General features: G+C 37.2%; 1 protein-coding gene and 1 long non-coding RNA gene across 2 annotated transcripts; both read left to right on the top strand.

Annotated features, from left to right (window-relative positions):
* LOC118754846 (WD repeat-containing protein CG11141-like) lies at nucleotides 1–2,842 on the top strand (the record flags this gene model as incomplete). The annotated part of the gene is given in 4 exon segments (XM_036489719.1): nucleotides 1–188; nucleotides 249–888; nucleotides 970–1,477; nucleotides 1,646–2,842. Coding segments are annotated over 4 exon segments (1,880 nt in total), but the record flags the coding sequence as incomplete, so codon positions are not given.
* Nucleotides 2,843–6,958: 4,116 nt separating this feature from the next.
* Nucleotides 6,959–7,396, top strand: LOC118754845. The gene is made up of 2 exons (XR_004994947.1): nucleotides 6,959–7,065; nucleotides 7,128–7,396. It is a non-coding gene; the product is annotated as an uncharacterized LOC118754845 (long non-coding RNA).
* Nucleotides 7,397–14,591: the final 7,195 nt, after the last annotated feature.

The following is a 14,591-nucleotide window of genomic DNA, read 5'->3' as shown; positions in this document are numbered from 1 at the left end:
AAAAACAACTACCGCCAGATCTGAATTTAGTTGCTCCATGTACACGGGCCAAACCCATCGAAAGGTACACCATACGAGACTTGCACAACTGTGCCGTCAGCTGTGTGGAGTGGTCGAAAAATGGTATGAAGCTTTATTCAGGCGATCGGCAAGGCATAATAGTACTGACCGAATTCGACTTTCAAGCTGTAAGTGGGACGCTGCTATCGCTTGCATATCTTAATAATTTTGACATTTCTTGTACCCAGCACCTAAGCAAGTCATCCGAGATACTTGGCGAAACATATGAAATTGTACAGCTTAGCGTCTGCCAGAGTTATTTGCTGGTATCGACACTTTACCGTTCGGTCGTCTGCCAACTCAATAGCCTTACTGGTCAATGGCAAGTGACTCAGGTCGGCAGAAAGGATCGAAAAGTTTTAACCGAGATCGGTGGTATATTCCTAAAGCAACAGTCCAGCCGCCCAATTTTGATTTGTGGTCGCCCAGGTTTGCGCTTTTGGATTGCTGATACGGAAGGGAATGTGGAGAAAACATTACTGTTTCGTGAGGCCGTAGCGCGAAGTCCTACTTGGGAAATACCTATACTTAATCCGAAAGCATTATCGCAACAATGTCTTGCTTCCAACGGCGGAATCGGCGGGAGCGATGATGTAAACAGAAACTTTGGCACTCTATATTTATATGGAGGACAGGATATGCTGATCGTGACGCACGATGAGTCAACTTTGTACGTTTTGAATTTGGATCGACTGCGTGTTGAAGCGGTAGCCCGAGGTTTTCGAAAAATTCTTGATTTTTGTGTTTGTGGCAAGGAGATTTTTATTTTGGAAGGATCGCGTTCATTATTGCGACTGGCGCCATTGCCGGAAAAGCCGAGTAAAACTGGTAAGAAAAATTTGCCTGCATATATGTACATGCATAAAATTATAATTTGAGAAGTCGGTTAATTATTTTACTTTGGTATAGCCAAAGTAATTTTTAATCCTTTGCTATCGCCGGTTGAATCGTTTGAACCGCCTGAGCGACCAGTGGGTAAAGCAGACGAGTGTTATGAGTTGCCTCCAGTAGAGGCACTTAATTTGAATGTACCAATTGAATTAGCCGTAGAATCACCGAGGGCGGAACAAAGTCGGCGTTTAGAAATTTTCAATCAAATATCTGAAATGGATTTCGATCAATCGATATTATATCACAGTTTAGGTGGACGAAAACAACGTGCACGGTGGCACAGTCGTGATAGAGATGATATTACTGGTACTTGGTCGGCGCCAAAAAAGTCAGAGGGTATTGTAGAAATCGGACGTGTTGTGGAACCGGAAACAGGAGTAGATACGTCGAATTTGGCCTTGACGGCTGTGGAAGTTATGGAGGCGGATCCGAATGATAAGCACGCAGCTATGACAAAACCGACATTAATGGATAGCAGTTTTTGCACAACTACTGTTTCTAAGGTTTTAGAAAAGGATACACAAAGGTAACATCAATTCAAACTGATCGTGCTGGATCGTGCATTTCAAAATTAATTTCCTTTTGTTACTATCCAATTTTATTGGTTTTTTCTTATACGATTTTTTATCTTGTCAAATTTTATTTTATGTTCGTTCTCAACTGCATTATCGCCTACATCGTCCGAACCGAACAGAAATCCGCTATCACTAAAACCGAAAAGTGGCATTGCACTTATGCCTAAACAATCCAGCTTAGATTCTACTTCACCATCGCCAACACATATCCTTCCTGCTGCACCAGCTTCTACGCCCACACCAACACCACTCAAAGAGCTTGCCCAAGCATATCCCAAACAAACAAAACTCGAAGACGCCGGCGTGCAAACAACTCCTCGCAAGAAGGTCTATTACATTGAAGAAGAGGACGTTGAGGGTAACATCTACACTGGTCAGCCAGTAGATGATCTTTGTCATGCAGCTTTGCATGCGGCGACCCTAATTGATGAATACGACAAAGATAACGAAAGCGGCACAACGTCAAAACTGCCAGCGCGCACCACCCCAGCAGTACAATTAAAATTCATTCCCACACAACCAGTTAACGAGGAAATAAACAGTTTTTTACCAGATTTTCGTCGAGCATGCGATCCATGTTCTCCAAGGGTACATCAAAAAACTCCGCCACCCTCGGCGGAATCTAATGGTAGTTCCAGTGAATGGGAATTCCTCGATAATTAAAATACACTATTTTTTAATATCACATCAGTTCTTAGGTAATTCGCTTCTTACGAGTGCTGTTTCAATCGAACATAATTATTGTATGAATGATTTAAAATCTTTGTCAATTGTGAAAACAGTTAACTTTAATTAGTTAACTAAACCACATCTGTATTATAATTGGTATATTATATAGCACTATAAAATTTTATGTTAAATCACATTTTTATTCCTTGTTGTAGCATATTGTAATCGCTTTCTGTTTTATTTTATCTCATGTTTTAAACATCAAAATAATTATGCAATTATTTGCAATAACAGTATATGTATGTAAAAAAGCTATACCAAATAAAATGCATGGTTTATTGTATTTTATCGCTTAAAGGATTTGTGTAAAAGTATGCAGAAAATCGAGTTTGTGTTTTTTTTAGTAACTTATTTATCCGCTTTTGCGTTATATATATATATTCATAACTATAAGTCCGCTTGAGCCGACCGTGAACTTCAGAAACCGGAAGTGTATTTATATAAGTTATCCCAGAAGATAATTTAGGTAGGCCTTCTTAAGCAGAGCCTCTTAGCTACCCAAGAAGGGCTGCAAAAAGTGATTTCTACGCGAATGCATAAATTTATGTTATTTAGCATTACAAATGAATTTCAATAAACAGCTTAAGTTCCAATTACACATATTTGATATAAACTTTTAAGCAAATACTTCAAAGATGTATGATTTTTATAAATTAAAGAAGCAACTTTAAAATAACTCCTCCAAACGGCCTTCTGAAGTATGTCCTATAAAAGCCCTTTCCGAAGGACTTCCATGGGTAGCGAAAGAATAAGCCCTTCAATTTGTGCCACCCCATACAAAAAAGAAAGGAGAAAGGAATATAGAGTGGAATGCCTCTTGACCCTCAGGAAGGCCTTTCAGAAGGACTTTTAACTCCTGAAATTATCTACTGGGGTGATGTATTTTTCAAAAACAAAAAAAAAAAAAATAGGTACGACAGCCCAAAAGCAAAGCAAGTGAGAATTTTAGAACGTGTTATCTACCCTTTAAACACAAATTTTGTTCCCAAAAAAGGATGTATATTCGTTAATATCGATACGACGAAGCGAAGCTATTCGCTCCTATTCCGAATGTCGGAACGACAGTCGTTCGTCGAAATTTGAGATTTTCATTGGCGTTATGAGGCAACCATTGACAAAATCTACCAAAAAAATTGGTTCCTCTTATCCTTCAGAAATGAAGAAGTATTGAAAACGTGTTAAAATCTGGCGTTAATGTTTTTATTTACTTTAGTTTAATGTTTATTTATTTTAGTGGAGCGGCGAGCCAAGCGAAGAGCTAGCATCGAGCAAAGCTTCAATTACAAACGAGAATAGATATACGCTTTGCTCTTCACTATGTGCTCTCCCATTAAAACATATGCGTTTAAAATCGCCGCTTGGCTCGATGCTCTTTGCTCGCCCCTCCACTATTTTAAACCCAATTCAAAAAACGAATGTCGAAGCGGAGGATTGCGACAGCTAGAGGGGGGATGATTAACTACAGGTTTATCAGGCAGGTTCTGCAATTCACTTCCGCGTGAAATTCAACAAAACTCACCTTTAATTCGACTTTTTTTCGGATTCCAGAACCTGAATATAAAACTCGGAAAGTGAAACACAAACTCCAAATTATGGATTCAAAGTGATTTTTGTTGAAATTCACTCGGAAGTGAATTGCATAATATGCCTGTATATCCGTTAATTTTGCTATCCCGATACCTTTTTTATAGAACTCCCTGCCCTAGTTCTTAACAACATATACGGAATATTTCTATGTTCCTCCTTAGTATCTTCGTTTCAAAATGGAAAATACCGATATATTTCCGATAAGTGTCAATAACGCCATACGTACGACGGAAACTACCACAGTTTCAAAAGCGTACTTGACTTTACTTTCCTCTACAAAGAGACAAGAAGTAGAGATGGAAATATGTGACTGCAAAGAGCAAAGAGGTTAGACAGCTTACGAAAAGTTTTGGCCACTTTTACAATTCGTCTTAATATTAATGAATTGGTTTCTTTGAGTCTTACTGCTGTAATAACGGCCGCCTCGAGCAACTTCGTCAATCGGAGGTAGATGCAAGATCACGCTTACACAGTGTAACGGTCTTTATATGCATATTTAAACGCATCCTTGATTTAGCCATCTGAAAAGTAAATTCGTCTGAGATAAACATAGGGTCTAAGCAGAACAAACCCCGTGGGGATTTCTATATATTTCGCCTGCAGCGTCATCCATTGGGTCCATTTTCGGCAAAACCTTTGCTTGTCATGAAATGTATACGCATTATGAATTCCAATCGGATTTTATAAAAAATACGGATTTTGTAAATACCGAAACTCCAGGAATTTTTCATCAGAAATCGGTTAATAAATACGACTTTTATAAGTAACTCTACTCCAGCATAGGACCATATATGCAAGGTATAACCTCCGACAATTTGACTGGGCTCTATTGAGTGGTTTTTGAGTTTAGTCCGAAAAACGGAAATGGCTATCATTGTATGTAAGTAATATGTTTCGAATGAAAAAAAAACATCATGAAAGTAATAAACGTTTCGAATCATGCAGGTAGCTTACAAAATCGCTCCATATATACAACTTTTATAAATAAATCGTCTTCCGCACTACCTAGCGGCTCAGTTTTTGGTAAACGTATTTTCCATCATGCTGCAACTATACCTTTTGAATTTGAAAGAAATCGGTTCACAAATACGATTTTTATAAATAAACCGACTCCAGCGCCACCTAGTGGCAAACGTATTTTTTATCATGCTGGTAGATTACCTTTTGAATTTGAACGAAATCGGTTCATAAATATGACTTTTATAAATAACTCGACTCCAGCGCCATGTAGCGAGTTTTCTAGTAGCCTATAATAGGGCCATATATGCAGGGTATAATCTCTGAAAATTTGACTGAAATCTATCCAGTAATTTTTGAGTTAGTAAGTTGAGTTAACGTAATGCGAATTTTAGTATATGGTTGCCCATCGACTGTTAGTCGCCATACACAATAGGGCCATTGGTGCTTCTAATTGGCGCCAATCAGAGAAAGGGGGGAAAGCAGCCGAAATCACTTAAACGGTTATAGCGCCAATCAAGAAGAAATGAGGAGGAAGTTCTCTCATAATTTTTGAGTATGCCCTGCAATTAGAAAGCCGCGTTTAAACGTTCCAAAAATGCGTCCCAAAATACTACGAAGAAATGGCATGTTTAGAGTTATATTTAGGACGCATATTGTGTATTATTTTTTATCGAATGCTGTATGAGTTTCTTAATGCGAATTCTTCAAGCCGTATTTCCTACCTACTTATCTCGAAAATTATACATACATATGTACATAGTATGTACATATGTGAAATACAAACGTCACCATCCACGTAAGTTATTTCAGGGACTTGGCGCGTGCACAGTTGTTAAAAAAATGTGTATTAAACTAAAATAAAATAAATTTAAAAGTTTTGATAAACAATTTTAAGTAATCAACATTTGCTTTTCACTCAATAAACAACGTTCATAGATATTCGTGAAAATATGTATTTTTACTATTTATTATCTAAAATTTAATATGAACAAGTAATTTTTAACCAAAAAAAAACAAAACCGACTTCAATTCTCATATCAAAACTTAGGAGTGCCGTTAATTTTTTTATGATCTAATGATCGGATCTAAGAATGGGACCACCTCTGAGACACTACCTTTCCGATGCAAAAAGAATTCTCGAAATCGAATACATAAAAAAAATATATATATATACTCCGACGAACTGATAACCTCCTCCTTTTTTTGGAAGTCGGTTAAAAATAGAAACACTAAGCCGGCGGTCATGGTCATCGCATTCTATTACCTATTCTACCAAATTTCCAACCAGTAAATAATTACAATATCGAATCTATGTAAGTGTGTATGCAGGAAGACCCTTCTCCGCTTCTTTAAGAAAATAAAACCTTGCCTTTCGTGTTTTCAGTTGAATAACTTTTGTAAGCTTTTATGGGATCAATAGACATATAATTTCCAATATTTACTGAGTAAAATAAATCGAAAATTTTAAATTGGCCTAATATGTATCATCTATGTATATGCATTAGGGTTGTACTCAAAGTCGTAGGTTTTTACTCTTCAAATTCACAACAATTGCGCTGGCATGAACGTATCGTATGGATAATGATGCTCTGGTGAAAAGATCCTTCAACTACATAGGTGCCCATGGATGGACAGCGCAAGCATATATACCATGTACAGAGGCACGCACTGGCGTAACATCGCAAAGGAAGAGGCAACTGTAAAATATGGCGAACGGAAGATCTTTTATGAAAATATGGATATATTATCTTTATAATTGTAAAATCGTTGATATTCGAAGGAATAAAAAATATCCCTTCAATCCACTGTCCTTCGCATCTTTAAGGAGTGTGAAAAACATTAAATAATATCAATATTACCGACTTCATCTTAATAGAAGGAGTTTTTAGAAAGTAATATTTAGTAGGTATCCCCATTCGAGTTATTTCCAGTTGCTTTCTTTTATATTTGTAATCCTTGCTCCTTTAATTTGGAGTGACATACAATTTTGAACCCATACATAACAAAAGCACAGCGTCAGTGATGCGATTAAGTAGCATTTATATATTTTTTAAATTTGTTTCTCGCCGTTAAAAATAGGGCATCCCTTTTACTCCATCCAATGCGCGACTGTGCTAATAGTTATGATTCGGTGTGAAAGTTTGGCATGGTTGCTATTGCTTTCTTTTGAACAAAGCTACACATTAAAGTTAATTGAATTAATTGCCAAAATTTGGAAGTGATTTCTAGATAAATGCAAGGTTAGCAAGAGCACTGTTTGTATGTGGGTACTCGAAAAAAATAACCTCCAATGTCAAATGGTAATTACTACAAACCCTGTTTCAGAGATAACTAGGAATGCATCAGATCAAATGAGTAAACAGAAACGATACAAATTGTGTTAAACGAAATGGCAGATAGTTTTGTAAAAGACGATGCCAACCTCACAGCCACAGTTACAGCAGATGAGATGAACTCACCTATGACAGAGCTGGGCATCGGATTGCCCATTTCTCCGATTAGTACTAAGGTACTAAGTAAACTTCGCACGGCTTTCGAAATAATTTTAAATTACATTCACACCGATTTTGGCGGGGCAGTACCGATTTTGAAAACATTGCCCCGCTGAATATAATTTTTTTTAAGATTTTATAATTAATTGTTAAGTTTTTTTAATGAAACGATTCTAACTGGAATTCGATGAAATTGTAAAAACAATACATATCCCCCGAAAAAATCATGTATATGAAAAATATAAGACATTTTAGCTTTCTTTGGCTATTCCACTTTCGATTATTTAGTGTTTTATATTTTATTTTTTATGAATGTGTAGGTCGTTATCTAACAAAGACCATGTATGTCAAAATTTCAAAACTTGTACAAAAATTAGTGAAATTGGACAGAGTTTCATAAAAATTTTTTATTCAGCTTTTTAATTATATTTCTTAGAAAAATTATGTGTACCGTTAATTTTGGTAAATTTTTTTTGGGGAAGGCGTTGCTCATTTTCTTCATACAAAAAAATGCGCGATCAAAAAATTACAGTAAATCAACAGTAAGTCCAAGCTACTTCAAACTTGCACTTTATTACATGTATGTACTAACATTTACTGGACTACAAAACTGCATACTCAAAACAATTTTAGAAAATCTGATTAAAATGTTTAAAATTTTGATCAACATTTGTTAAAATTCGTCGAATTTTTATAAATGTTCCTCAGTTTGAAATTTTGATTTAGATGTGTTTTTAGATAGTAAGTTATATTTTCATAAAAAATAAGAAAGATTTTTTAATCAAAGAAAAGTAGTAAAAACTTGCAAAAATGTTTATTCCCTATTTATATTCTCGCCACCGTATATCTTATGTGTACATATGTTTGCGATCATTTTTCAAGATTTTTCTCCTTGTTTTGTTTTAAATAAAACTGTATTAAAATATGTTGTGTCTTTTCCTTCTAAAAACAAAATTGTTTGTCCGGATTCAATGCTTTAGAAATGTACCGATTTTTTGACCACAGAAATCTGGTCACCGTACATATATGTATATGTAAAACATTTTATTTAGCAATCTGAGGAAAATAAGTGAACTCATGGCCAACCAAGCACGCTTTAGAAGCTTTTTGAGGATGAATTGCCTGCAAAAAGTCCCCGACTCATCTCTAACGAGAGAGAGTATTCGCTTAACAAAACGGGGAACCCCGTTTCGCATCGCAGCCAACGAAAATTTTTATTTTATTTTTTAAAAGTAACTAGTCGCTTTTTATACCCATTCGGGAATAAAGGGGAACAATTAGACTCTTCATAGGACATACTCGAACAAAAACGAACAGTTTCTTCCATATAAAGAGATCAAAAGTGGTATTAGTCGCAAGTTCCTTTGCGATTGCTCCCGGAGTCATCCCGGATTAATCGCATTTTTTGCAGGAACGGACATGTACACATACCTACACATAAATATGTACTGCTATTAGGCAATTTCCAATCTCCAATTGCCGACAGTAGAGTGCATGGACATTTTAAACAAATCAATTTTGTTCTGCTCAACTCAGCTGGTGGAAACTTTTTCTAAAAAATACTTCTTTGTTTTGGATTTCTTTTCGCATTACTAGCTATATACATATATACATATGTATGAATGCATGTTACATTAAAGTTGTTTGACAATTTGCAAAATATTCCAGTGCATTGAAGGAAAAATACTGCACAATAACAATTTACTTCGAATTGCAACAATGGCCTGTAAAATGGTTAAATATTCTAGACTGCTTGCAAGTAAATAGCTATGTGATTAAATGCAATACTCTCACATATATACGTATGCAAGTACAAACATACATATGTATGTTAGTGCGATAGCGTGAACGTTGTTTGTTATCGTTTTTATTACAAAAAATTCTTAGAAAATAAATACATATAATAAATACATATTTATGTACATATGTACGTAAGTTTCCTTGGTTAAGGACTTCTCTGAATTTGATATTAGTTCCGTTCATGTAATCTCTAGTAAAAAGTTATCCAGTAACTTGCCAGTAACCTAATTTCAGAGAATTTGACAATATTCGCGATCAAAGAAATATAAAACAAGTAATTTTTAAGCAAAAAACTATAATAAATTCCCATATAAAAATTTAAGATTACCGTTAATTTCATTATGATCCAATGATACCTTAAAAAAAATAATGATAGAAATCGGTTAACGTGGTCCAAAGTTATGCGGCAACATATATAAAAAAATATTCCGACGTATTGATAGCCGCCTCCTTTTTTGAAGTCGCTTAAAAATATATAGTATGGGTTATGGGATTATATATTTTTTTCAATTTTACAACAATAAAATTCTCTAGAGAATCATAATCTTTAACCGGATGGTGTAAAACCCAAAAAGAAATTTAAAAAAATTACCGGTACAATTCTTGCACTCCCGTAATAAAAAGAGAGATACCGAAATCCGTTAGCGCGAAGAGCTGAAAAGAGCCGAGCTGGCATCCAAGTGCATCAGCAGGATGACACAGAGATATAAAAGGTAATTTTGAGGCAAATGAGCTGGCCCTGTACAGCAAAAGCCTACTTCATCGAACTGGCAAACATACACTGAGAAAAAAAATCAACCAAAAATTGGTTAATACATATTACCAAATTCAAACTTGAAAAGGAATCAACGTGATTTTTTTAGTTAATATTTATGTATTAACAATGCCTTGGTTAATATTTTCAACAATGATTTGGTAATATTAACCCCGTTTTTGTTTACATTAACCAAAATTTTTGGTTACCGGTTTTTCTTTTGAATACGCCTTTATTCGGCACTTCACAGATGCTTTTTCATAATTCCTCTGAGGGGATTTGAATCCGCATATTCTGAAAGCTACTCAGCTACAACCGCTTTATAAATGTGTCTTCAAATATTGAACTAAAAGCAATTATTTTCGTCGTTTGATTTAGTTCTGCAATTTACAGATGCTTTTTCGTAATTAAGAAAAACCAAACACAGAAAAAAATATAAACAATTATGTATTGCCGCTTACGAAATTGGAAACCGAACCCGCTGGAAGCCAACAAATACCAACAAACTCCTCAAATGTGTTTACAAATGTTCAACTCGAATCACATTTCTTACAATCGTCAGTTTTGGCCCTGATGCGACAAAGTAGGTGCAACGCACTCATTCTTCTAAAACGCCCTATACTCATGGTAGTTGTTGGAGTCGCCACCATTCCTTGCCTAATGGAAACACATGAAGGTAGCATGGGCTATCCACAAAACGACTTCTGTCGAAACTGAAGGGTCGAAGAGGAAATCGAACACGTTGAAATCTTTCTCTGCCACTGCTCAGGATTAACGGAACACAGCTTTATAAACATTTGCAAGGAGTCTTGCGGAACATTGCAATAATAAGGGCGAATTCCTCTAAGAAAAACTTTGGCGACCTGCTGATCAACATCCTCTAGCCTATTCACAAAAAAAGACGAACCCGCCATATGCGCCGAATGCCACAGAATCAGTTACTTCTTCTTATTCTTATTTGGCTCTGTAACCACCTAAGCGATTTTGGCTGAGTTCAACAAAGCACGCCAGTCGTTCCTTTTCCGTGCCAACTGACGCCAATTGTAAATGCCAAGTGAAGCCTTCTCCGCCTGGTCTTTCCATCGCAGTGGAGGCTTCCCTCTTCCACAGCTACAACCAGCGGGTTCCCAGTTGAATGCTTTCAGAGCTGGTGTCCATTCGAACGACATGGCCAAGCCATCGGAGAGGCTGTATTTTAATTCGTTACACCATGTCCATGTCGTTGTAAGGCTCACAAAGCTCATCGTTCCATCGTCTGCGGTACTTGCCGTCGCCAACGCGTAAAGACCTTCTTTCTCTCGAATACTCCAAGAGCCGCCTCATCGGTTGTTGTCGTTGTCCATGTTTCTGCGCCATATACCAGCACAGGCATGATGAGAGACTTATAGAGTGTGGTTTTCATACGTCGAGTGACGACTTCACTCCTAAATTGCCTACTCAGTCCAAAGTAGCACTTGTTGGCAAGAGTGATTCTGCGTTGGATTTCCTTGCTAACATTATTATCGGTGTTAATGCTGGTTCCCAAATAAAGGAAATTCTCTACTTTCCCGAAATTATAAGTGTCAACAGTGTCTTGGGTGAAAAGGCGCGAATGTGCTGAGTGTTTGTTTGATAGGAGAGGACAGGAGATACTTCGTCTTGTCCTCGTTTACCACCAGACCAATTCGGTTTGCTTCCTTATCCAACTTGGAAAAGGCAGAACAGACTTCGCGGTTTTTGATACCGATGATATCGATGTCATCGACATAAACGGCCAAATTTGTTCTGCCTTTTCCAAGTTGAATATGGAAATAAAGCGAATAGGTCTGTAGGGGAGTGAGGGCAAGACTAAGTATATCCTGCCTTCAAGCAAACAGAAAGCGCATGCGCTCAAGCCCTGAAAGTTTTCAATATGGTACCCACTGGTGGTAGCAGAGGAATAGGAAGGCCTGCTATGCGATGGAAAGATCAGGTGGACATAGACTTGGCTTCACTTGGCATCTTCAACTAGCAAGAGCAAAGGCTGGCACAGAAGAGAAAAGGCTGGCACAGAAGAGAAAATGCTGGCATACTTTATTTAACTCGGCCAATCGCTTAAACCGGCAGAGAAGAAGAAGATTCATACATATGTATGTATGCGTGTTTGTACATATGCAGATTCCATTGTCTTTTTTAAACACCAGGACGCAAACAAGTTAGTGAAGGTCAGACAAGGAGGTGTGCATTCCAGCCACAAGTGACTGTTTCGCGACATTAATTGCAACGCAAAAATCAAATGTTCATGAAACTGACAAAACTAAATAAACACATACAAAACGCATATTATGCAAATTATGCTATGACGTTGATTTATATACATACATACATATGTATATATGATCTTATATGTCATCTCGTCAAGTGCAATCAGAGCGCATCTTCAAATTAAATTAATAGAACACCATTAACTGCGACTTGCCTACATAAATTTCTATTAAATTTGTGAGAGCGGAAGAATAATCCAGAACTATCCAGCGATGAAAGATACCTACATCTATCACTCTCTACGAAAAGTACCACAGATACATATGTATGTACATACATACAACCATAAAAAAAATGTATATTTTTCCATATGATGTTGATGACAACTTCAATCACATTGGAGGGCATCCCTTTGTTGCCTGGAACTACAACGCCAATGTTGCCCTCCCCTGCACCATATGCATGTACATACATATGTATATACATACATACATGCATATGTGCATAGCTACATACGTATATGTAGTATAATTGACAGCCCATTCATGCTGCAGATTTGTATACATTTGCATATACAGTAATTCGAAGCGAAATCCGTACGGGGAACAAAAAATCTTTATTCGCGTATACACAGACTAAGGTCAATTGAAATATGGACCAAGGAGAAAGGCCTGGGTGTTAACTCGGGCAAAACTGACCTGGTGCTCTTTACCAGGAAGTAAAAAATTCCCTCAATACAGCTCCCTGTCATAGGCAACAAGATTTTGAAGCTAGTACTGGACAAAAAGCTGAACTGGGCACAAAATGTACAAGAGCGTGTTACAAAAGCAACAGTAGTGGACGTAGCTGGAGGCTGTCCCTTAGCATCATGTATTGGGTATACACGGTGGCCAGGTCTCAACAGGATATCTACAACTGAACCACTTCAAAAGGTGCAAAGAACTGTGATGCTCTGTCCACAACTCCATCGGAGGCTATGTGCGTGTTGCTCAATATTTTATTAATTGAAATTGTTGGAAAACAATAAGCGGGGTGTGTCGCCTTAAGGCTGAGGAAACTACCAGGCTGGAGAGACACTCAGGATGGCCATAACGCAATCCTAAAGAACGTAAATATACCGGACACGGATTACTGTGCAACAAGTCTGAACTTCACAAAGTGGTATAGGATTTCCATTGCAGACATAAAATTCTGGACAAAAGGGGCTCGTGATGAAAAGGGATCACTCCGGAATATACCAGGCAATAAAAAGGCAGATTAACTTGAAAGAGAGGGCACATCCGCTCCACTACCTGCAAGCTCATTTTAAGGGACATATATCTTGAACTAGCAAAGGACAGGGCGGCTAGCCTTACCACTTGCAGCAATATGAAGCCTACGTGGCCAAAATGGGATAAAAAGCGGTCGAAGTATCTGCTCATTCTGAACAGAGGGGACCTAGCCACAGCTGTGGGTCTGCGAACAGGCTATGTTGCCATCAGAAGGCACGCGGAGAGGTTAGTCCTGCTCTAAGCGAACATTTAGACGCTGAGTGAATTGAAAGATCACGACCGAGTGTGCGAAAGTGTAATCGTTACATCATTATTGCAACGATAAAGCAACTGTGGTTGGACGACCAGTGGGCAGAAAACTTAAAGGTGTTATTTTTTTAGTTTTAAAGTTATAAAAAAGATGAATGTAAATGGTTTGGTGTACGAGTTTCACTTGGAGCTACTGTATATACATATGTACACGCATTTTTTTTTTTTGATTCTATGCATACAAATCTGTTTGCCCACTTTTGTTTATTATTGCCTACTTTTTTGCAATTTACCAGGCTGTGTATCGTATAGCGAAAAATTATAACAAATAAAAAAGCTATGCGCGGTATTTTTCCATACGCATACAGAACACAGATCAATTGCACCGGGCTTCTGGAACTTTACCAGCCACCAGGCGTACCAAGAAAGAAACAAACACTTCTTCTCTACACACACACGCTAGATAATATGTCCATGCAATCATTTGTGAGCATTTTGCTGAAATTGCACAATGAAAGTGAACCCGGTTAGCTAGCAGCGCAATTAGCCACCCGGTCGCAGCCAATCTCAGCTAGCGACGAAACGCATTTCTAGAAGATTCCTGAATGGCGAGCAACCGCGCATGAGTGTCAGATCCAAAAAATCTAAAAAAAGTGGAGCAACAAAGGACCGTCGTTTACAACAGATGGTAGTAAAATGAGAACAAAACAAAAAGCATGAAAACATAAATAAAATGGTCAGGAAGTTGAGTTCAGAAAATAAGGGAAACAGTAGAACGTATTTACCATTTACCATTTGAAAAACTTTATGTTTACACATAGTGGTATATTTGTATGTACTTATGTATATAGGTAGGGAAATAGAGGTCACACCTACATATCTATTTATTTATCTCCCTCATTTTTGCCCTTGCTTGCTGTTTTTGTTTTTATGTTGACAGGCAAAGGAAAAGTCAAAAAGTAAATAAACAAATAAAAAGTATAACAAGAAAGTGATTGCA

This window comes from Rhagoletis pomonella, unplaced genomic scaffold (assembly GCF_013731165.1).
Source record: "Rhagoletis pomonella isolate Grant_MI unplaced genomic scaffold, Rhpom_1.0 Rhpom_scaffold_04740, whole genome shotgun sequence".
NCBI classification, from domain to species: Eukaryota; Metazoa; Arthropoda; class Insecta; order Diptera; family Tephritidae; genus Rhagoletis; species Rhagoletis pomonella.
This window is presented reverse-complemented; position numbering and strand designations above follow the sequence as displayed.